The 25,646-nt window shown below is 38.4% G+C and overlaps 1 protein-coding gene across 2 annotated transcripts in view; it reads left to right on the top strand.

Annotated features, from left to right (window-relative positions):
• Ttc6 (tetratricopeptide repeat domain 6) overlaps positions 1-25,646 on the top strand; it is a 154,267-nt gene that overhangs the window by 68,129 nt on the left and 60,492 nt on the right. For both annotated transcript variants that reach the window (XM_087911793.1, XM_087911794.1), the window contains exons 8-11: positions 14,511-14,615; positions 19,864-19,956; positions 20,982-21,056; positions 25,181-25,539. In XM_087911793.1, the coding sequence (XP_087767919.1) occupies positions 14,511-14,615; positions 19,864-19,956; positions 20,982-21,056; positions 25,181-25,539 (632 nt within the window). The remainder of the gene's footprint in view (positions 1-14,510; positions 14,616-19,863; positions 19,957-20,981; positions 21,057-25,180; positions 25,540-25,646) is intronic.

Genomic DNA, 25,646 nt, shown 5'->3' with positions numbered 1-25,646 from the left:
GTGAGCTGTATCTTTGAACATTAAAATGGTAGCACCACAGATGTTAAATGTGATTCCACAGTGTGTGTTTATAAAGTCACACGGCTGGCAAAGACAAAAGTATTTCAGTAGCATTTCTTCTGCAGTTGTGGGTCTTCGTTAATAACATACCACAATGTGACCAGTGATAATTGCCTGAGAGTTAGGTCTAAGAATTTTGTTTTTCCATGTGCTTCCTGCCGAGGTTCTGAAAACTCTGGATATCACAACCTAAGACAACTCCAAAAGTGCAGAGAAGGAAGTACAATATCTAGGATTGGTAGGACCCAAAAAATGGCATGGCACTGCATAAGTGCCTGGGGTTTCTTTTGACTGCATATATTTTGAACTTTACCTATAACATATAGAAATCTGGAAACACCAATAGGTATACTCTCTCTCTCTCTTCCTCTCTCTCTCTCTCTCTCTCTCTCTCTCTCTCTCTCTCTCTCACATACACACACACACACACACACACAGACACACACACACACACTAACACATGCACACATACTCCAGTGGAAACATATTATTTCATTATATCAAGTCAAGGTGGGCTACAAAGCAAAACATTTTTTTTTAAATGTAATCTCTGAATGTGTACAGATACCACAGAAAGACAGTGTGCTCCCACTCCCTAACCTTACCAGGAATGACCTAGTGACAAGTCTGCCCTTGCCAGCTTGTCTCAAAACACTCTTATCAGATTGTCACTGAGGCAGGCTGAATTTGGAGTTTTACTGTGGCATGGATATAAAATGTTTCCTGAAGGCTTATGTTTTGAAGGCTTGGTTTCCAGTGCAAAGGTTGGGTGTTCGTCTTTGGCGAAATGGTTGGTTGTGAGTGCTCTGATTTAGCCCATGGACAGAGTTATGCTTAAATGTACTGCTGGGATGTGGTAGAGTCAGTGGAAGAAAATAAAATAGATGGGAGGGGCAGGAAATTGGGCATGTCTTTGAAGGGCATGTCTCATCTCTGGTGCCCCCCCTTCCTGGATTCCACGACTAAGTACCTTTATTGTGCCACCTGTTTCTGGTCACAGCAGTGGAGGCAGCCAGGTGTGGGCAGAACTCTCTGAAACCAAGAACCAAAATGAATATTTTCTCCCATAACTTGTTTTTCCCCCATGTGTTTTTGACATAGTGTAAAAAAAATGATGAAAGCAAGTGACATGTTTTATCCTATTGGACAGTGAGGAGACTTTCTGATCGTGTGGTCAATTGAGACCACATGGGAATTCATCCCCATCTTATGAGCTACTTCTTTCTTGCCCCACTGCGGTGCTGCCAAAGGAGGTAGCGCGGAGTGTCAGCTAAACAAAAGGTCTAAGTAAGAGGTAACTTTGATGGCACAAGGTTGAAAATATCCAGGTTTCAAAAATTAGGAAAAATCTCATACTAAGAGGAAAGAGGCATGGCTGGAGAGATGACTCCGTGAAAGGCATGTAGTGCTCCTGCATAAGACCTGAATTAAGTCCCTAGCACCCATTTGGAAAGTTCACAGCTACCTGCGTCAGGGGGTTTGATGCCTTCTCTGACTTCCATGGGCACCTACATTCTTGAGCATGTGCATTCACATAATTAAAAATAAAAATATAGTTTTGGAAAAAAGAAAAGTAACTCTTGAAAAGTGTTTGATAGATGCCATCACTGGGATAACCAATGTTAAAAACTTTTGGCCAAAAAACTGTAAAGCCACCATTATAAAAATGACTAATGGAACAATTATGAACATTTTTGAAGCAAACAAAGACTCAGAAAGTAAATACAAAGTCTTAGTAAAGAAATAGGATATATGGAGGAGAAACATATCACTTTCGGCCTGGAAAAATTGCTGTAACTGAAACAGAATCTTGGGTGGGTGGGTGGGATCAGGATCAGGAAACTTCAAGACTGAACATAGAATTCGCTCAGTCTAAACAACAAAGAGAACAACCAAAATATTAATGAGAAGTGGTACTACAATGAAATATTTCATACCTGTGCTGTGCTAATCAAGACATAGAATAAAAACAGGGAGAGAATGGAAGAAATGGTGGTAGGGAACTTAGCAATTTGACAGGAAAGGCATAAATCTAGATTTAGTAATCCATGGGAACTCTAAACAAAAACACAAGGAAATCTACACCAAGCCACATATTAGCTAAACTGGGACAGCCTTTCATTCATGGAGAACCAATTTAAATGGAAATTCTTATAAAAATCAATGAGAACAAACACGGTGAACTCAGTCCTTAAATCCAAAGAAAAGCATTCGAGAACGAAGTGGAATCAGGACAATCTCAGGGAAAAGGAAGCCAAGAGATTTTGTTGCCACCTGAGTTAACCGTAAATACAAAGAGGATAACAAGGGAACTTTAGAATATCTAGGAGTAAAGAGCTTGGGAGGGAGAAAAACAGGCACCGCAGTGGAGTCACGTTTTCTTTTTGGGTTCCTACATTATATTTTCCAGCTTAATCTGCTCCCTTTAGAAATGCATATAAAGAGAATACTTTAAACGGTTATGTCATAAATGGGAAAGGATATATTATGAGATGTATAGCTTCTACCAATCATTTGGACAGGGAGGATGAAGATACCAGTAGACTATTAGATGTTATTGCTATATTATACCAGGATCAAATAAATTAAATATTCACAAAGAGATATATTCAAAAGCACCAGAAAATGAGTAGAATTCAAAATAGGTCCAAATAACTCAAAGACAAGGAGGAATAGAAAGCAGAGGGGCAAAAGGAAACTAGAGAATAAAAAAATAATGTAAATATAATGACCTTTAATTAAATGCACGTCTTCTAAATATACTCAATGATAGAGAATGCCAGAAAGTGTTAAAAAACAAATAAACATGGCCCAAGTAGGTAGTTTCTGTAAAAATATGCTAAAATATGAGATGGTTTGATTTATATTAGAAATTTTAAAAAGCTATTGTGTAGAGACTTATCAAACAAGGATGCTCGTGTCAGATAGTAAACTCCCAAGCCTGGCAAGTTATTAGAGACAGAATCACAGGCAGAAGTGTAGATACACCAGGACACAGTGCTGGTAAAGTGTTTGTGTAGCCAGTGCAGAACTAAAATATGTGAAGAAATTCTCAGTTACAGAAGTGACAAGAGGAATGAGGAGTTCGAAGACTGCACTTGACTATTCCAAAATGTTTTATTTCCAACATCTGACTACAACATCTAGATAATCAGTAAAAAGGTATAAAAGGCTCAGCAAACAACACTGGTTAAATCTATGATTAAGTTTATATGTAATCTGTGATTAAAGAGAACATTTCAGGAGTCTTAAAATCTACTGACCTGATGAAAATCTAACCTGTCAAAGATTGTGGGAGGTAACCCAAAGTAGGCAGAGCAGAAAAATGTTATAGCAGTACATCGTACAATAGAAAAGAGAAAATCGCAAGTCAGTACTTTAAACTCCCATCTCAAGAGTCAAGGAAAGGAAGTACAAAGAGACCCAGAGGAGGCAGAAAGAGGAAGTAACAAGGGGCAGAACTCGGTGGAGTTGAAAGCAGCAGATCAGAACAGCCAGGGAAAGTGCGTTCTTTGACGAGGTAAAAATCAGTGAAAATCTCTAGGAAAAACAAGGAAAGAAAGACACAAATTAATATTAGAAATGAAAGCATCTGCAGACCCTTGAGGAAAACAAAAGACTGTGGCGGTGACAGCATCATAAGCAACTCTCTATGTACAAGGATATGGGGAAGTCCCTTCCCACAAAGCTGCAGCTTACCCTACAGATAGAGCTTTCCATCAGCGGCATGGCTAGTAAGGAAATCGAATGATCAGGAAGTACCCTCTTCTCCCTTATTTCCAGACTCTGGTAATTTACTGGAGAGACTTATACTAAGTACTTAAGAAAAAATTGACACTAGTTCTGTAAAATCCCTTCCCCAAACAGAAGAAGGAACACTTCCTAATTTTTGGTATAAAGGACATAGAATTGAAAAATACACACAAGCAATTATATGACATGGGATAAGAGGGTAATTCCATATTTAAGGTTGTATCATAGTCCATAATGAAGAAAAATTGTATGATTGCATCAGTCAGTGCAGAAAAATAATTCAGTGAAACCCACCTAATTTTATGATAGAATTCTCAGAACAACATGGGTGGGGGGGGGATCCTCTGCAATCTGATAAAGACGTTCAGAGTCTACACTGTCAGGGTTAGGACTATATTCTGCTACAGAAAGAATTTGAGGCCAGCTTGAGACTATGATTTAAAAAATGAAAGAAGGAAAATAGAAAAATATTTACAGGTGACTACTATACAATTCAGCAACTGCTTGCCTGAGGATCATAAAGAAATGGTAACATAACTCTTGCCTGGACTGCTTGACTGTATGCTATATGAACTGGACAAGCAGAACCCACAGAAAAATGACTGCTGAACTTCCCTAAAGGTGAGGCAGTCCTTCAGGGTTCCTGCTTCATGGAAGAACTGCCAGACATTTTTCAGGACACAGATAAAGCATCTGATGAGCTTTGCCATTACAAGTCAAATCAGATCTTCAAATTTCCTGCTCCATGGAGAAGCCTTTCAGATATTATGGGCTTACAGGCTGAAGATGGGTGGCCCCGCATTACAGAAGAACTTCGGGTGAGTGTCCAGGCAGCAAGATGTCTCTGTCACTTTTAGAGTTTTGGGAGTTCCTTACAATGCAGTTCCTATATACTTAGTTGGAGTTGAAGATGGAGTTTTGATGGCGTTGAAGACAGATATAGTTTTCCTTAGTTATGATAAAAGATAAAATAGGTATAAATATTGTAGCTTTAATTCTTATTTGATACCTGTTTGGTTATATGTAATTTTACTATGTTAAAGTTAAAACCTTCCTTTTTATTTAGAAAGAAAAGGGGAGATGATGTGGGATTCCCCTCTGTATGCTGTAAATATGTTTTATTATTATTTATTATATGGTTATTAAAGAAGCTGTTGCAGCCAATGGCTGAGTAGACTAAAGGCAGGCAGAAAATCTGAACAGAGATATAGAGAGAAAGTAGGTGGAGTCAAAGAGATGCCATATAGCTGTTGAAGGAGACAAATGCCCCTGAATCTTACCAATAAGCCACAACCTCTTGGTGATACACAGATTAATAGAGATGGGTTAATTTAAGGTGTAAGAGTTAGTTCATAAGAAGCCTAAGCTATTGGCCAATCCGTGTTGTGAAGAAAAAAGTAATTTTATAAGAAAAATTATTCCAAACACTCTGGTTATTATGTGTTTTAAGCAAAATATTGCACATTGTGTTAGTTAGTTTTAACTGTCAGCTTGGCACAGTCTAGAAATACTTGCCTGCCCGTGGACCCAGCTTCTGGGTCCAGCACCCTGTCCTGATCTGCTGACTGGACTGGGCTGGGGCTGGGTGTCCTCAGGTGTCATCCCATTGCTGGCTCAAAGTTCTCTACAATCATGTGTCTGGTTTGTGTGTGTGTGTGTGTGTGGGGGGGAGTATTGTCACTTTTGTAGATTTCTTAAGTTCTTTAATTTTTTTCTCTTAAATAATAGAATAAATAAAAATAGAATAAGGTCTCTTCACTCTATTTTTTCTTTTATTTTGCCTTTCCTTCAGTAGATCACACTGAGGTAGACTCTTGTTTGCCATTTTACCTGTAAGTTTTCCTATTATGTAGTTTTCCTGAATGATGAATTGTGAGGCTGTAGAACCCATTATTGGTTTCTAGGGCTCCAGAGTCGGGTTTCTAATGAATGTCTCACCAGAGGAAAAGATGGGTGATCTTTATGATATGTAACATGAGGAGAGCCTGCTTGTTTGGGGGTTTCTTTCCCGCCCTGCCCCCCAGCTGTTTAGTCCCAGAGAAAAATCACACATGGATCTCTGTAAGTTATAAAGCTGATTGGCCCATTAGGTCTGGCTACTTATTAGCTAACTCTCACATCTTGATTAACCCATTTTTCTGATCTATTTTAGCCATGTGGCTCAGTACCTTTTTTAGTGGGGCACCTCACATCCTGCTGCTTCAGTGTTTTGGGCAGGAGTGGGAGGAATCAACTTCCTCCTCAGAATTCTCCTTCTCTCCTTGCATCATTTCCACTTCCTGTCTGTTTTTCCCGCCTATACCTCCTGCCTGGCCAATCAGCGTTTATTTAAAACATGATTGACAGAATACAGACAATTCTCTCGCACCACTTCCCCCTCTTTTTTTTTTTTTTTAAAAAAAGGAAAATATCCATAGTCCGTTTGTTGGGAATGTGGGCGTAGTATTTCAGACTACTTTCAGCTGGTTGGGGGTGCTGATAATCTTAATGGGACCTAAAGAAAAATTTAGTTATGATCAAGTCCTGACTGAAACGTGGGCGCCAATGATACTGTGTCTTGATTGAATAATTGTTAGCATTGTGTGTATGAGAGCATATTATCATTTTTAAGATGTTGCCTTATGGTCCGTTGAGTAAAGGTGGGGGGATCTTTGCACTATTCATTAAAATTTATGTGAATTTACCAAATAGAAAGTGTAATATAGCTGGATCTTGAGGTAGATCAACTCCCAGTTTTCTGAGGAAATGCCATGATGATTTCCGGCACTCCCACCAGCATTGGAGCAGTATTCCTCTTGCTCCACATCCTCTCCAGCGTGAGCTGTTACTTGTGTTTATCTTAGCCATTATGACAGGTGTACGATCTCGAAGTCATTTGATTTTCATTTCCCTGATAGCTAAGGATGTTGAACATTTCTTTAAGTGTTGCTCAATCATTGAGAGGCAGAGAGAGAGAGAGAGAGAGAGAGAGAGAGAGAGAGAGAGAGAGGAGAGACAGAAGCTGCCTCTTTGAGAGGGAGATGGAAAAAGGTATGTCTGGTTTTATACTGAAGTCTTTGGTTCACTTGGTCTTAAGTTTTGTGCAGATTGACAACTATGGATCTATTCGCATTTTTCTATGCACTGACATCCAATTGGAACAGCATGTTGAAGATGTTTTCTTTTTTTCCATTGTCTATTTCTGGCTTCTTTAGCAAAAGTCAGGTGACCATATATGTGTGTATTTACATCTGGATCTTTGATTCAATTCCATTGAACAATGTGTCTGTTTTTATGCCAATACCATGCAGTTTTTATTACTATAGCTTTGGGTAGAGTTTGCAATCGGAAATTCTTTCATTGTTCAGGATTGTTTTAGTTATCCTGAGATTTTTGTTTTCCATATGAAGTTGAGTATTGGTTTGTAAAGAACTGTGATGGAATTTTGATGGAGATCTTTCTTTTGCTTGGCTAGTGTTACCTCATGATATTTTATGCTATTTGTGGCTATTGTGAAGGGTGTTGTTTCCCTGATTTCTTTCTCAACCCATTTGTAATTTGTATAGGTAGGAGGGCTACTGATTTTTTTTGAGTTAATCTTGTATCTAGCTACTTTACTGAAAGTGTTTATCAGCTAGCTAGCTGTGGGAGTTACTTGGTATATTTTTTGGGGGGGTCATGTATGTATACTATCATATCATCTGCAAATAACAGTAATTTCACTTTTCTCTTCCCAAGTTTATCCCCTTGATTTATTTCAGGTGTCTTGTTGCTCCAGCTAAAACTTCAAGTAGTATACTGACTAGATATGGAGAAAGCAGGCAGCTTTGTTTTGTTCTGTGTTGTATTGGAATTGCTTTGAGTTTCTCTCCATTTGATTTGTTGTTGGCTGTAGGCTTGCTGCAATTTGCCTTTATCATGTTTAGGTAAGACCATTGTATCCTTAATCTCTCCAAGACTTTTATCACGAGGGGTGTTCGATTTTGTCAAAGATCTTTACTGCATCTTATGAAATGATCACGAGGGACAATACAGTTTTTACATCACCAAAGCCTTTAGCAGTGAGGTGTGGCAATGCCATAGTGAGGGCCACAGCTTTCTAAAATTCTAGTATTGGGCTAGGAACCTCTTTCTGTTGGCTGAACTTTTGGCACTGACAGGTTTACTCTTTTGAGACCACATAATGTCAGGCTTACTGGTTCACAGCTCGCTATTTTCCTTTTTAGGTAAAGACTGTCTACTTTAGTACATAACTCAAATAGCTACACATAAACTTTTCCTCTGTGAGGTACCTCATTGTACCTCTTTATGGTCTTCTCATAACATTGAAATTCAGAAGTTATGTACCGAGTGATTGAGATTTAGAAAGCTTGATCATGGTTGTGTGCTTCTCGCAGGGCATTTTATGGGTGTTTTGTCTGGGTTCATGCTGATACCATCCATCTTGTTCTTTATGTTTAACCAGCAGTGCAGTGTCATAGTAAGAAAGCAAAACAACCCTTCCCCCATCTCAGAATAGATTTTGAAATCTGGTGTTCTGCTTTGAAGTTTAAATACCTTGAAATAAGCTCACATGTCTCTCTCCCTCAGTGAACAGAATGTTCCGACCTCAGATCATCAGTGTGGATGTGGCTTACCAGTAGTAGGCTCTGATGCTAATACATAAAAGCTCAGAACCATATATATGTACATATGTATATTTCTGTAACTGTAAAGGTTCTGTTAGACACTAAATGGAAGTCAAATATTTTCTAATTAGTGATTCAGTTGCTGTGTGTTTCTACCTTCCTGTCAAATTTCAGTCTCCACTAACCAAGTTAATCATGTTCCTAAAACCCTTAGAACATTTTGAGCCCTGCAGAGTACTTTCCCTTGATTAGCATATCTTTACTGGTTTAATTTGATAAAAGCTCTCCTGAAGGGACATCTGTACCTTTTTTTGAAAAGAGAGCACTGTTGATCAGCTTCCCTCCTAGAGGTTCGTATCTTGCTCACATCTGGGATGATAATCTTGTTCTAGATGCCTAATCTGCTATCACGCTATCTACTCCATAGTGGGAAGACCTTACTGTGCCGGGACATATCATTTGTATACCTGGAATTCTCTTAATTTCTAGATATTCTTGGAAAAAGTTGTCAACTGCTTTGAGAAGAATTTATCATTCTTACCAAGGACTTACTGGCTTCTGTGTATATTACTTGCGATATTCCTCTTAAGATAGAGGGCAGGTGAGGCCAAACACCTTAGCCTAGGACCTACAAAATCTGCCTCCCTCCCTCCCTCTTTCTGTCTCACTTTCTCTCCCCCCTTCTCCTTTTTGTTGGTTTTTGAGACAGGGTTTCTCTGTGTAACAGCCCTGGATTCTCCAGAACTCTCTTTGTAGACAAGGCTGGCCTTGAAACCACAGAGATCCATCTGCCTCTGCTTCCCAAGTGCTAGAATTAATGACACATACTGCCTGGGAAAAATCTGCCTTTCTTTACCTAAAAATTATTTTGGTAGAGAAGAAATATTGATAAAATGTATGGAATAGTAGAAGCATGTGTCTGACTAGAAATAAATAGCAATATTCCTGTTATTGTGGCTTTTTTTAGGAGTTGTGTCTTCATATGTTTATTTGTGCTTCAGAAAATGTTACTGTCAAGAGTTTAGGAGTAATGCTTGAGTAGTGCGTGAAATGGATGTTCTATGATCATTTCTGCTCTCTTACTTTTGACAAAAGCAGTTCTGAATTTGGGGGGGGGTCATACATAGTTAAACTGCTTAAATAGTTTCAAAAGTCAACAAATTTAAAGAAAATAAAACTGCCAGTAGTATCAAGCCTTCAAACAACGATTGTTTCAAAATATTGCCAATTTCTTAAACTTCTCATGAAGGCCTAAACATTTTTTACATGCACTATTTCTTTTAAAAATTGTTTTTATTTACTGTGCTATATATTTACAAAGATGATATGGGGATTTTTCTCAAACTTCAGACCCTACTGCCTCTATTAGTAATGTTGTAGTAGTTGAACAGTTGTCTCCAGAAGACATGTCCAAGTCCCATCTCTTGGTACTGTGAACGTACCGCTATTTTAGAAACAAGGACTTTGCAGATATAATTAAAATTTTAGGATAAGATTATTCTGATTGTAGGATAGGTCTTACACTCAATAGTAATGGTATACTTAGGAAAACAGAATGCCTCTCACCACCGAGTGAAGACTCCAGTTCTGAGAATGGTTTACATCTAATGAAATTGTTGGCCAAAGAGCCCCACAGAAATCCCCAAACCACCTGGGATATTGCCAAGGTTATTGGTCGTTCTCCACAAACTGACAGCAACAACCCTAATGTTGAAGGCAACAGCTACATAACTCATTGAATATGAAAAAATTGCATTGGTACCCACCTAGCACCTTCACTCCTATTGGCTAGTGTTTGTGGTACTAGAAGGTTCTCTGCATACTACCAGGAAAGAAAGGTAAACACTAACTTAGCTACAAAGCCTTTGATCTACAATGGTGAACTTCCTGCAAGATGTACTAGTACAAAAGGGGCTCGAAGTTTGTAGGAGTAACCGATTAATATCTGATTGAATATAAGGCCCACTCCATGAGATGGAACCCATCTCTGACACTGTTCAAGAGGCCAAGATCCTGACACTGGATAGACCAGGAACATAGGAGAAATCCAAAAACTACTGCACTCGCAGATCCAGGGTCCTGCTCAGCCACCATCAGAAAAACTTCCTTCTGTAGGCCATGGGAACAAGCACAGAGGCTCACAGTTGGGCATGCTCAGAGAGTAAGAGACCTTGGAACACTTGTTCCTAAGTGGGGTGTCTCCATCACATCCTTCCTATCAGGGCTCAGGAAATCCTAGAGGAAAAGAGGAGAAAGACTGTAAAAGCCAGAGGAGATGGCAGACATCAAAGAAAAACAGACCTTCTAAACACAGCAGGAGTGATGTACAGAGAGGCTCACAGAGACCGTGGCAGCATGCACAGGGCCTGCACAAGTCTAACCCAGACGGGTTTCCAGTGCTGAGAGGGGAAGTGGATACCTGTTCCCATCTGTAACCCAAAAGCTATCCCTAACTGATATCTGATGTGGGGTTACCCTCTGTATGCTGTGAATACCATTGGTTAATAAAGATACTGGCTTGATAGGGTAGAATAGAGCTAGGCAGGGAAAACTAAACTGAATGCTGGGAGAAAGAAGGGCAGAATCAAGGAGAAGCCATGGAGCCACCTCTGAGACTGACATGCTGGAACATTGCCGGTAGGCCAAGAGCCTCGTGATAAAATATAAAATAATGGAAACGGGTTAAATTAAGATGTAAAAAGTAGCCAATAAGAAGTTAGAGCTAATAGGCCAAACAGTGATTTAATTAATACAGTTTCTGTGTGGTTATTTCGGGTCTGAGCTGCCCAGCGGTCGGGAAACAAGCGGCACTTCTACAACAGATATTCTTTTGCAAAGATAAAATTGTTTTTCTCCAACAGATTCTCACTGGGTGTACACAAGCCATACACATGGGCAGTCTCAATGCCCAGCAGTAGGTGGCCAGTACAAAACAAATTCAGTGGTTTTTTTTTAAGCTTTTTTTCCCCCCTGAATCTCAGAATACTTTGTCTGGATTTTTAATTTTACCTTACAGGTCTTTTGCTGATATATTAAGGTTTCCAGTTTTGTGTTTATATGGGATTTCTGTGTGTACGAATGTGTGTGATTCTATGTCTTATGTGTGCTCCTTGTGATTTTTCTCTGACTCTTTTTTCCCCTGATTGTTTGTTTTGTCCTATTCTGGTTTGCTTTGTTATTGTATTATTATTTATTATTTTATCCTATTATTATTTTTTAGATGACTGTGTTTCCTAATGAGAGAGCAAACCCCGTATGCATTTGGGTGGGTGGGAAAGTGGGGATGATCTAGAGGGAAAGTGGAGGGAAAGCCAGAATCAGAATGTGTTGTATATAAATCTATCTTCAATAAAAGAAAAATAGAAAAAAAATAGGGAGGAAAAGCAGAATGCTATGTGAAGTTGGAGCACACAGGGACTCAAATCATGTAATGACAGAAAGTAAGGTGTAGTTGCTGACCAAGAAATGCAAAAGTTGTTTGTAGCCTCTAGGAGCCAGTGAGGAGCCAGGGAGAACTCTTCCCTGAACTTTTCAGAGGAAGCATGTGCCTCGATTCTGGAGCTGTGAAAGAATGCTTTCCTCCTCATTTATACCAGCAGGGGGCACTGAGGGTGGCAGCCCTGGGAGATCTCTGTGGTTGGTGGTATGTTGTTAAAATTAATGGACCAGAATTGGTGTGTGCTTCTCACTAAGGTTCATATTCCATCCAGAGTTCCCTGGCTTTACAAACCATGCCTGTATCCCAGGAGTCTATCTGGACACAACACTTTTAATTGTCCTGTTTCTTTATTTTCTTTTAAACTGTGACAGTATCCCAGATTTTCCTCATTTCAGTGAAGATTTTTGGGATTACTGTTCAAGCATTCTGTAAACAGCATCTCAGCTGGGAGTGACTGATGTTTTGATTTGATGGGTTTGCGAGACTCCAGAAGAAAGACTGCTGAGAAGCTCTTCTAACCTGCAAGGCATGTGCTGTCAGCATGACTTCTCGGCATGGCGCTGACCTTGGTTGCAAATGTCTTCCTTGAAAAGTTTTACCTGCCTGTGCTGTGCTTTTTTTGTTAATGGAAATTAAAAGGTTGAGAACTTTGCCCTACCTCCTTGAGGTTAGCATATTTACAAAAATTAGCTAGAATTCTTCTGTGCATAAAAATGTGTCTACTCATTCATTCATTTGCTGAAATCAGTATTATTGATAGATACTTATATTACCCTTTGTGTTATAATCCAGTACAACTTTATTACTTCTACTCCCACTGCTAAAATGTTTTGGGCCTTGGCTGCTGGCAGCTCCTTATTTGGCCCCCTGGACCTCTTTCAATGCATCTCACCATTATAAGTTTTTGGGCAGTCCTTTAATTTTTGGAATTAGAAGATGTTCTAGAATTCTATTTTTTTCCTTTAAAGACAGTTTCCTAATTCCTTACAGTGAAAAATGTCCCAGACTCATATTTCCTGATTTCTTTGTGTGATTCATCCTGATCCCATTTATGTGATTAGAAACCAATGTCTAAATAGTATGTATGCTTGCTACTACCGAGGCATTGCCGCTTCTAGGCCATGCCAACAGACACAGGAAGACTTTATGTCTCCAGGGGGACAGTAGCACACATGAACTCACAAGTGCTGTGCAAGGTTAAGTTAGACAAAATCCCAACATGGAAAGAGGGAGGAGCAGCACTGAGGAGCTGTGAGCCTTTGTTAGCAGCTGGGAGAAGGAAGTCACTTTTCCTGAATGATGCGACCCGTAGTCGGTTGATCATTTTCTAGGGTATACCACTCCCAAGAATGGTAGAGCAATACAACTAGACTAAGTGAGGACAAAAGGGAAGAAAATTCAACGTTGGCTAAGTCGGGGAGTAGGGGCAGAAAGGATAGATGAAGGAGGAGTGGGAATGAGTATGATCAAAATACACTTATGGAATTCATAAAGACTGATAAAAATGTTATTTATAAAAATGTGTGTCTGTAAATGTAACTGTATGCAAGCACCTATATTAAACTAAATGTGAGTTCATAATCCACTGTGATATGGAACTTTCTAGCTCACCCTTGCTTGTCTTTAAACTCTCACCAGCCTCCACTGCTGTATTCAGTCTTGGCAGTTCAGTATCCACAAATGGAAGTGTCTGAATTGCTAGTCCATATTCCCCTACATATTCCAGTACAGCTAAAGCACAATGCCTGCCGTCCTGATGGTTTCTTCTTTAGTTTTACATTCCCCACTCCAGTCCATTCACTGAGCTCAGTATCCCACCTACCTGTGTGAGGTTGCGCCACATATTGACGATACAGTGAGAATGTTTCCTTATGTTTCGCATTCCATCCTGGATTTCTCTTTACTCCCTTCAAACCTTTGTTCTTCAAAGCTCAGTAAGATTTAGCAATTACACGATGTCATGGAGCCACACTTCTTATAGCATCTGCAATAGTTTTACCTCTCTGCTTTTTGTTTGTGACTTAATACTTCACTCTATATCATTATGATCCTAAGTAATATCTTTTTGTGTTTGTGTTTTCTAGTTTATTTATATAAATGACACTTTTGTATGATTTTTTTCTGAAATGATTAATTGAAATGCAGTGTAAGTCCCATCTACATGTTATAACTGTTGTTATATCATGAATGTTATATATAATGGTTATAATGTTATCTGTTTCTTCCCTAAGGTACAATTAAATTGGGCTTTACTTCTCCATTTAATATGCTCTGTGAATGACCTATACATATCTCCCCATATACACACATAAATATATGTGTGTATGTATATGTATGTATATATAAAGACTTGTTTAGAATTCACAGCAGTAGGTGACTGAAGCAGGTGGCATGCATATCTTCTGTCTCACTAAAACTGGTCAGCTTGCTCCAGTGGATTCACCTCACATTGCTCATCACTTAGCCCTGTTGGCTTTACTTGTCTTCCTTTAAGCTTACAGTGAACTAAGTCAGATTTCCTTGGTTTTCAGAGTCTGTGATCAATCAGACCATTTTCTCAACAACTAGAAACAAGTTGACAGGAGCTTGGGCTTTTAAATTCAGGGGACATTTGGTACTATTTGCAATATTTTTTTTGTAATATTTTTAAGGTGTCTGCATATCCAGGAGCTTCAAAGATGTTTTGGAATCTTACTGCACCCAAATTTGCGATCCCAGAATCAACCATGAGGGAAACGTTATATCCGAAATATGAGGTAATGAATGCATTTTCTATATTGTTATTTTCACTGTTATTTAATAATGAACATCTATAAATTGCTTCTGACATAAAATTTACTGGACAGTTATATAATTTGTCAAGCAATTATTGTCAAGGTCGGGATTGGTTGGGTGAAATTTTAGAGACGATTTACATATATAAATAATGGTCACATTTATCATTATATATGTATGGGAATGCATCCTTATATTTTATCTAATTTTATATACATATCTAAACTTTAACTATGATTAATGTACTTCTTTAAATTATTTACTTACTGCAGCTAGGCAAGAGTAACCTATTTTCTTTTTGGAAGAGTATTTTATTTGAGGCTTCCAGTTATAAAGTCATGCTGGTTGTGTAGAGAATACTCATGGTATTTTCATTTACTTTTTGGCACATGAAGACAATGGACACTTATGAAATTACAGGTAAATAATTAGAATCCCTACTAAATTCTTGTTATCTGCCTCACAGTCATATAGTTCTCCTGGAAAACCAGACGGAACATCTTTTACACTTTATTTCAAACCAGTCTATAAGGATGGCCAGGATGGCAGAAGAGAGCACATGGCCCCGTGTCCTGTTGGCATAGGCTCATTTGCCCTCCCCCTCGGCCCTTACTTATCACCAAGGACCTGCTGCATTTTCTCCTCAGGGTGAATCTAAGATGCTATCTGCCAGATGGTCCCTGGTGTCTCAGGTTTCCAAGCATGTCCTCATTTAATGGAATCAGATAGCTAATTCTTCTTTGAAGTTCTGGTAGGATTCTGAACTAAATCCGTCTGTTTGTGAAACTTTGTTAGTTGAGCAATTTTAAGTCACTGCTTCATCTCAAAATTGTCTTTGGTGGGTGTGCCAGGGCCATTGTATACCCGAAGTTGTACCACCTAAGCAAGATCAAATCGGTCAAAATACCAGCATGGAAAGAGAGAGGGCTCCTGAAGTCCCACCCTCCCCAAGGAGTTGTAGGCAACTGATGGCATGAGAGTCAGTTTTCTTTAGAGATGTTTTACCAAAAAGGCTACCTACATATATGCTCCAGGAGAGGGACCTTCACCTATGTCCACAAAGGCAGCACTAAGTGGATTCAGTGGCTTTAAAAAATGAACTATATCAAATTAGAAGGAAAAGTGTGCAGTGCGGGTAAGGAGTAGCGGAGTGAGGGATTGAGAGGTATATTTGGTTAAAACTCATCTATATGCATGTATGAAATTCTCAAGCAATAAAAGTTTAAAAGCATTAAATAACAGGATACCGTCTGTCTTGGGCAGCAGTTCTGCATACCCCCAAGGCAGGAAGAAAGGGGTTAATACGCTGAGCCAGTCAAAGGTGGCCTGTTGCCAACCAGAACGTACCTGGGCTTTCTGAAAAACTATTAGCGTGTTTAAATGTCAGGTAGGAAACAGTGCAGGTGTCAGTGGTCAGCCTGACATGCTCTACTGATTGCTTTAACAACTTTGTTTTTCCTGTAGGGTTTGGGATATGTGCCCAGTCACCTGGTGTACAAAATGGCAGTCACAACCAAGATGGCTGTCATCACACTGAGTGGCTGCCTACATGAATTATCTGTCCTTTGTTGATTTTGTTACCAGCTATTTTTATTTACTTATTTAAAAAGAAAATGCTAAAGTTGATACAGATAGAAGGAATCTTCTTGAAAGTCTGAATTTTTGACAGAACCAAGCCATTTGGGAGAGTTCTAATGATTTAAATGTTTTCTTTACTAATTTTTGAACCACTTATATATAATAGTTTTTGAGTCAGCTGTTAACTTATTACAGAAAATGTTGTGTTTTACGAGATACCTGTTACTTTCTGTCAGTTTCAATCTGTAATGTTGCATAACTTTTCTATTTCTCACAGTTTTCATATCTATAATAGGATTTTTAGAAAGTAGCTTAATTTTCTTGATTTTTGCTTTGTTTTCTGTTGTAAAGCTTATCTTGTATCAAACTACTATACACATACTAGTAAAGAACCGTCATTAATGCATTTCTAGTGCGATTTACAGAGTCTGATCTCAAGCTGTTAGATATTATGGCCTGTCAGCAGAAAAAGGAATGAATTCAGCATGCCTTCTTTGAGTAGAAATATTTTGGGCTAATATTACGTCCCATTTTGCCATTGCAAAAATTAGTTACTTTTCTTTTGAATTTTTTTGATTATTGACCCCGCGGCCTATCATAGAATGTTGATATTCTGTTTAGTCATTTCTTTAATTTCTTTTACTGAATTTTAGCTGCTTTCTTGTTCTTTTAAAGTACTATAAATATAACTTATGACTTTTGTATAAGGACTTAAGTTATTTCACCATTTTTCACTTAGTGTCTTCATTTGTTTCTAAAATAATTTGTTTTGGAGGAAGTACTTATTTTCCTTTCGCTATTCCACTTAGGTGGGGTGGGGTTTTAAACGTTTAAAAAATTATGATATTGTTTTCTTTAAAGTGTATTATTAATTCTTAATAGCATATAGTATATATTTTTTAAATTTTTAGAAATTATTATATGTGCTGTGGTTTCCTGGTTTATTACATACCCCAGTATCGATGAACTAAGCCAGGGACATTGCCTGTAGTTACCATTGTTGACACTGAGCTGGACTAAGCAGAGTGTAGCTTCTGGGAGCAGAGTCTTGGATTTGCATCTTTTTGCTTTCTAGGTAACTCTATCTATGTTTCTAAAACCCATTTTTTTATATTAAGCAAGTTTTGAAGATTTAATGAGGCATTAAACTGTGTGTACACTGTTAGGCACCTCAGTTTGAGAAATATTTTGACAGCTTCTGAGACTTTAGTATATGATCTGTGCTATTTTTTTTCATAGTAAACAACCATTGATTTTTAATTGGTTCCTCTGTTTTGACATAAAATATGGTGTGGAAGCTTTTGCCTTTGTTTTGTTAAAAATGTCCCTTTAAATACTCGAAATTCCAGTTACTTGAATGTTTTATGTGAGCATAGGACAAATGGTTGCAAAAGTTCTGTTTCATATCAGGTAGTCTTTGAAGAATAGCAGTCTCTGAGTGTCTTTCTGCTACGGCTGGTAAATTTTTGCCTTCTATTGTGCTACAGTTTTTTTTCTTTGTAAAAACATACTGTCCGGGCTAGTTTAATATCAACTTGACACAAGCTAAAGTCATATGAGAGCAAGGAATTTCAATTGAGAAAATGCTTCCATAAGATCCAGCTAAAGGCAGGCAAGTCTGTAGGGTATTTGCTTAATTAGTGATCGAGTGGAAAGGACCCAGTTTAGCCCATCATGATGGTGCCACACCTGGGCTGGTGGTCCTGGGTTCTGAAAGAAAGCAGGCTGAGTAAGCTGTGGGGAGAAAACTAGTAAGCAGCACCCCTCCATGGCCTCTGCATCAGTGTCTGCCTTCAGGTTCCTGCCCTGTTTGAGTTCCTGCCTTTGATGATGAACAGAGATGTGTAAGTGTAAGTGAAATAAACACTCTGCTCCCCACATTAATTATGATTAGGATGTTTCTTCATGACAATAGAAACCTAGACACAGTGATTTTTCAGCCTTTCCAATGCTGGGACCCTTTAATACAGGTCCTTATATTGTGTTGACCCTCAGCTATAATGGTATATTTTTGGTGTTTTAATAAATAAAGCTTGCTTGGAGATCAGGGGGCAAAGCAGTCACACTGATCAGCCACACAGGCCAGGGAGCGGTGTCACACACCTTTAATCCTAGAACTCGGGAGACAGAGGCAGATAGATCTCTGTGAGTTCAAGGCCAGCCTGGGCTATGCAAGAAGGATCCAGAAACAGATCCCGGTGGTGGTGGCTCTCACCGTTAATCCCATAGTTTGGGAGTTGCATACTTTTAATCCCATTATTAGGGAGGTGGAGACAGAAGCGATATGGCTGGGCAGAGAGAGGAATATAAATGGGAAGAGACAGGGACTCAGTGGAGTGTGGAGTCTGAAGATTTGTGGAGAGAATCTCGTCCTTTCAATCTCTCTAGTGGTTGACTGATGTGGGATTCCCTTCTGTATGTTGTGAATATTCTTTATTGCCATTGGTTAATAAGGCAGCTGTTTTCGGCCAATGACTTAGTAGAGTAAAACCAGGCCAGAAATCCAAACAGAGATGTAGAAAGAGAGTAGGCGAAGTCAAAGAGATGCCATGTAGCTACTGAAGGAGACAAATGCTGATATACTTTACCCAATACAAGGCATAAGAAAGCTTCAAATTTCCTACTTCATGAAAAAGTCTGCCAGATACTATGGGTCTGTAGGCTTAAGATGGATGCCCCAATGCTACAGAAGAACTTGGGGTGATTGCCCAGGCTGCGAGATGTCTCTGTCAATTTTAGAGTTTTGGAAGTTGCTAACAATATTATATTCTCCTGGAGTCTTTGGTGGGGTTAACAAAAGATATTTATAACTATAAAAGATAGATTAGATATAAAATTTGAGACTCACAAAGATAGAATCGATGGCAGAGTATTTTTCTTAATTAACCCAAAGGGATTGTAATCCACAGGTTGAGAACCACTTAAAGGATGAACAAAATTTAATGCTGATTCCTAAATTGCCTTAGCAATGATAATATCACACTACTTTTAAAAACCGATGTTTAAATTTCAGTATTTTTTAACTATAAAGTTAGCACTTCATCATATAAATAAAGAATAGCAAGGTTCAGCTAACCATGAAACTGTCAGCTTGTCAAATTTAGATCTTCCAGTTGCTTCCGAATACCAGAGTCACTGGTTGTAAGATTCATGAGCATACTTTGCATGGCTTTTTCCTCTCATAATAACACACAGGTATTGTAAGTTACTTGGGTGATAGAATTCAAAGCTTAAGCCATTTAAGAAAACGTGTACTCTATTTTACATTTAGATTACTTACTTGTGCTTGAGAATGAAGTCATTTGTTAACAGTAAGGCCTAATTACATGTCCTGTTAATAATTTCGGTGTTGATAAGTAAGACATCTAGTGCTACTCTACCAGACTGTAATGTCACCAATATCTCCTAAGAGTTAAAATTACAGAAATCAAGTGCACATTCCCATTTGACCCAAGGCCGGAGCCGTACTGTGGATTTTGCATTAATATGACGTCTCTAGTTGGATTTTCATGTATCTCTGGAAGTGATTCTCTTACTACAGGTCTTTTTATTTATTTTGCTAACAATATTGATCAGTGAAATAACAGTGAGTATTAGCATTGAAAGTATTCCATGACATTATTTAATACATAATTTAATCTTTTATCACAGAGTGTTCCAACAAGCAGAATTTTAACTGAGAAAATTTCTGAAAGCAAGGAAAGTGTGGTTATTTTGGATACATACGCCAGAAGAAGTTTTAAGGTATGTATAACTTTGACTCTGAATTTAAATCGATTAGCATATCTTCCTTTAGCTCGGGAATTGTTTCTGGAAATCATTTCTTGGTGTTTTATTACTTTGAGAAATATTTCAAACCAGCCACCCGTTGTCTGTGCAAACACACTGATTCCCATTGTGATGTTCTTAGATTGTTCAGAAGATAGTATTCATTAATCAACGGCAGGATATTTGTGTGTTTCTTTCCTAAAATTGCAAGCTTCCCGATTCTTTCTTTGCCTAGGACTTAAATGCTTAAGTGTGTGTGTGTGTGTGTGTGTGTGTGTGTGTGTGTGTGAGAGAGAGAGAGAGAGAGAGAGAGAGAGAGAGAGACGTGTAGTGGGAACAGGCTTGTGAGATCCTACCCACAGCTGAGGAGGAATTACCAGTTGATGGCTGCTGTGGGAGGAGTGTCAGTTTTCTGAGGGATTGTGGGACATCAGGCGCTATTTGTGCTTCAGTCGATGGCTCTAAGCAGACTCAGCGGATTTAAGGAATAGAGCACATGGAGTTGGGAAGGAAAAGTGGTAGATGGCACAGGGGAGAATTGTAGGGAAGGGAGTGGGGGGGGATTAGATCAAAACACATTATGTGCATGTATAAAATTCTGAAACATTAGAAAAGCAGGAAAGGGTGACGGTGTCTTCTCCAGGTCTGGCTGATACAGTCCCTCGTGTCAGTGCAGCCTCTGAACACTCACAAATCAGTGTCATTTGTACCACCCAAGTGGCTCGGCCCCAGAGCGCCTGCGCGTCACGGGTTCTTGGTTTCTGTTATCTCAAGCTTAAATTAAGAATTAGCAATTTTCATTTCTATAAAAATGACTAAGTGAAGTGACAGGTCTTAGGTCACTTAAGGACACGACTTACTAAGTAAGAAAATATATTTTAATTAGAATTCATACTTTTTCATTAATTTATAAGAGCTATTTTTACTCAACTGTCACATGACACTTTTCATTTGCTGAACAGTGACTATGGGTAATGTGTTTTTACTTGTTTATTTTACAGTCTTTAATCATAAAAAAATCTGCATCATACGAGAATATCCAAAAATATTCCAGTGCACCGTACACACGACTAAAGGTATTCTAACTTTTTGACTTTTACATTCTAAAATATGTTTGTATTTCTAGCAATAAAAATCATGTTGTGTTCTTTTCAAAAGTTTGAACAGTTATATTACATTCTAAAATATGTTTGTATTTCTTGCAATAAAAATCATGTTATGTTCTTTTCACAAGTTTGAACAGTTATACTGTTTCTTACCATTATACTTTGAGTTAATTGCAGTTTCGTGAGATGGGGGGTGTAATAAATAACGCAGGGCCACTATCTCTACAGGTGGGAGTGCATTTTAAATACACATGTAGCTTTTGTGAAGTTCCTCCTTGTGGAATTTGGGTGTGCAGACACACACACACACACACACACACACACACACACACCATCTAGTCCAGGAGTCCAGGTGGTAAGGTGAAAGGACCTTAGTTTGAGCCCCAGAGCCGATGTAAATAAATGTTGAGTATGGTGTCTCATGCTTATGATCAGCACTGGGGAGAAAGCCAGGAAATGGGTAGAAAATGATACAGTAAAGAGTTCAAAATAAAATTTCTTTTTTAGCGATATTATTATAAAGTTATAATGATTAATGCTTAGCCATTGCAAGTCACGTACAATTATTATGTTAATATATTCATGCTAAAACTAGGTTTATTATCAGGTAATGTAATAAAATGGATTTTGTTATTTAAACTTACGAATATTAAATAAAAAGTTATTGTAGAGTGTAGGTTAATAGTGGTATATGGGAATACATGTTGTTAAAGTGTTTTTAGAATAGACTCACAAGTTAATTTTATAAAATAAGGCCTTTTAATAATTTATTATGCTTAATTAATGTATTATGTTTAATTTACAGTGTTTTTATAAAAACCAACCAAATTATTGTACTTTGCATTAGCCCACTGTTAACTTTATAAATTGCCTTTTGAATAAGCTTAAGAACTTTACCAGACATGTAAAGAACTCAAAATGAAAAACCTCAAGTTATTCTATAAAATGAAAAGAGAAGGAACTCAACAAAATGTATTCTGTAAAGCCATAATTACTCTGGTACCAAGTCCCAGAAAATGACCACCACCACTGCCAAAATTAAGTCATTTTCTTTGGTAAACTTAGACACAAAAGCTGTCAATGAAATTTAGCCTGCAAGCTGTATTAATTAGCACATCAAGGAGAGGGCTCCTGAGGTGGCTCAGCAGGTAAGGATTTTTTTGCCACTAGCCTGCTAACTGGAGTTGATCCCTAGCTCCAACATGATAGAAAGAAGAAACCAGCTCTCACAAATTGTCCTCTGGTCATCACAGATGCACACAGAACGTAAATGAATGTGAAGAATTAAAAACCCATCCATTATGATCAAGTTGCCTCCATTCTAGATGTACATGTGTGCTTCAGCATGCACATCAATAAATGTAACACAGTACATAAATAGAATAACATGTAGAAATCACACAGTCATGTCAATAGATAACAGGATAAGCAATCTTGATGCTAAAATCCCCAAAGAAACTAGAAATAGAAGGAACCACCCTCATTGCGATTATGCTATCTATTAACAAACCGGTATCCAACATTACACTAACTTAGGAAAAAACTGAAAGAATTCTCTCTAAAGTCAAGAATGATACATGTGTGTCCACTGTTTGTACTCTCAATCAATACAATACTAAAAGTCTTACTTAGCAATAAGAAAAGAGAAAGAAATGAAAGGGTTACAAATGGGAAAAACGACAAATTATCCCCATTCACTGGGTTTCTTTACCTAAAAGACCACAAAGGCCCTATAGACCTGATAAGCACAAAATAGTAGGATGCACAGTCAACACACAAAAATCATTGGCTGTTTACATCCACCAATAATTAACATCCTAAGATAGAAACAGGAAGGAGACCAGTACCATTTGCTATAGCTACAAAGGAAAAAAGAAAGAAAAGAAAAAGCATGACACTAGAAAGGCAACAGGAGAATCAAGACATCAAAGAGATAAGTATGTTTTAGTTAGGGTTTCTATTGCTGTGGCAAAGACCAAAACTAAAAGGAACTTGGGGAGGAAAATGTTCATCTTATGACTCTCAGGTCACACTCCATCATTGAGGAAGTCAGGGCAGGACTCAAGGCAGAAACCTGGAGGCAGGAGCTGAAGCAGAAGCCACAGAGTAATGCAGTTTACGTACCTGTTCCACATGGCACGTTCACCCACTTTCTTATACCAGCCAGGACCTCCCTCCGGGGGTGGCACCATCATACTGCCCTACCCCCCTCATTAATCACTGGTCAAGAAAATGTACCATAGGCTTGACCAGAGACCAATCTGATGGAGGCATTTTCTCAGTTAAGATTCTGTCTTCCCTGCTGTGTCTAGGTTTGTGTCAAGCTGATCAACACCAACCAGCACAAAATCTAACAAAGGAAGTGAGAGTTCTTTATAAAGAAACTTATAAGACACTGAAGAAACACTTTGAAGACACTAGAAGACAGAAATGCCTCCTGTGTTCATGGTTGGCAGAGCTAATATTATGAACATGACCAGGTTACCAAAAGTTGTCTATAAGTTAGTTCATTGCAATGATTATCAAAATTCCCATGAAATCCTTCAAAGAAATGAAAGAAACCCCATGTAAACACAAAATGCTGACTAGCTAAATCAGTTCTGAGCACAAAGGACAACGCTAGAGCTACCACAGTACCGCCTTTAAGATGATAGCAAAGGCATAATGATAATATAGCAGGGGAATAGCGCCAGTGAGACCCAAAGATGGCATAATAAAATAGAGAACTCATAAGGTCATGGTCATCAGGGTCTCAGCACAGGGGCCAAAAGCATATGTTACAGAAACCAGCTGCTTTAACAAGTGGTTCTGGGAAAAACCTGGATACTCACACAAAGAAGGATAAAACCAGATCCTTAGATCCAGAAAACAATTCGGCCTGCATCATGTACCTTAATGTAAGACGTGAAATTATTGTTGAAAAGCTCTGTAAGATATTGGCGTGAGCAACAACTCTCTGAATCGGTTCCCAGTAGCTCAGGAAATAACAAGAACTGAAAATTGGGATTGCATGAAATTACAAAGCTTCTGTTCAGGAAGGGAACTATGAACAGAGTGGAGAGACAGCCTACAAAAAGTGAAACAAATCTTTGCCATCTATTCATGTGGTAGAAATTAATACCCAGTATAAAGGATAACAACAACAACAACAACAACAACAACAACAACAACAAGAACAAGAGACGAATCGAGTCACTAAATGGACAAACGAAGTAAACAAACAGTTTTCAAGATTCGAAGTCCAAATGGCTGATAATACATGGGAAAACTTCTAACATTCTTAGCCATCAGGTAAGTACAAACCGCAGCACCCTGGTACTCTATCTCATCCCAATCAGTATGGCCATTATGAAGAAAAGAGGTGAGAACAGACGTTGGGGAGAGTATGGGCAAAGGGTGCATATGACTAGCGAGAATGTAAATCAGTGTAGCTATGGTGGAAAATCAGCAGAGTTTGGCCAGGAAACTAAAAATAGAGTTATCAACTATCCAGCTTAACTGCCCCCATGTATATTCCCGAATGAATCAAAATCAGAATACAATAAGCATATCTGCATACCCATGTTTATTGGCGCTCTGTTCACAAGAGACAAATTATCATCAGTCTGGATGCTGTCAGTAGAAAGTGAGTGGATGCAGAATATGTGGAATACAAACAATGAAGTTGTATTCAGTCATAAGAAGGGTGAAATTATGTTCTTTGAGCAGAAGCGGATGTAGGCTGGAGATCATCATACGACGTGAAATAAGTCATCTGAAGAAAGATGAATATTGTGTTTTCTCCATGTGGATATCTAGATTTTTAAAAGGCACGGAAGTGGAATGGAGACTGGGAAGAGAGAGGCCATCAAGGGGAAGGGATAAGAAAAGAATGGGGACGAACGTGGTCAAAGTACATTACACGCATGCATGAGAATGTCATGATGAAACCTGTTGCTTTATACAATTCATAGATACCACTGACAACTATAAGAATTATTATTTAATATTTATCCAATAAAGCCAAACCACATTAATTGCAGTTGTGATTGTATTAACTTTAACTGTAGAACAACTCAATTGATATGTATTTCCACCTCTGTTTTCTTATGAAGAGATCAAACTCTACTGTTGAGTTGCAGAAAGAAGGGACCCCACCGCCGTTTATAGTTAAGGATGACGTCGACAGCAACCTGAAGCAGCTGCTGTTCCAGAAGAGGAAGGAGCTGGAGCGCCAGCTTGCCAAGCAAAGGGGGATATTTGATCCCTTCATAAAAGGCAGCCTGGAAACCATGGATGAGTCGGGCAGCTTGAAATGCCTGTCTTATTCTCTTGTTGAAGCATCAAGAAAAGCTGGCATTACCTACATTGTGTATCCCAGTAAAAAGAAGAAAAGATGGAGGAAAGGAAATAAATTCCAGAAGCTTGGCCTTGTGTATGAGCAGCTCTCCAAACCTCCAAAGAAATTAGAAAGGTTCTGTTCAATTTTTATGGCTTGTGAAGGATATTATAGTTTGGGGACTTAATTTTATAATTTCATTCAGTATTGTTACTGTTAATTCTCAATGGAAAATATGCTAG

This window comes from Myodes glareolus, chromosome 11, assembly GCF_982192425.1.
Source record: "Myodes glareolus chromosome 11, mMyoGla1.1, whole genome shotgun sequence".
NCBI lineage: Eukaryota > Metazoa > Chordata > Mammalia > Rodentia > Cricetidae > Myodes > Myodes glareolus.
Note: the sequence above shows the minus strand (reverse complement) of the source record. Positions and strands in the feature narration are given on the sequence as shown.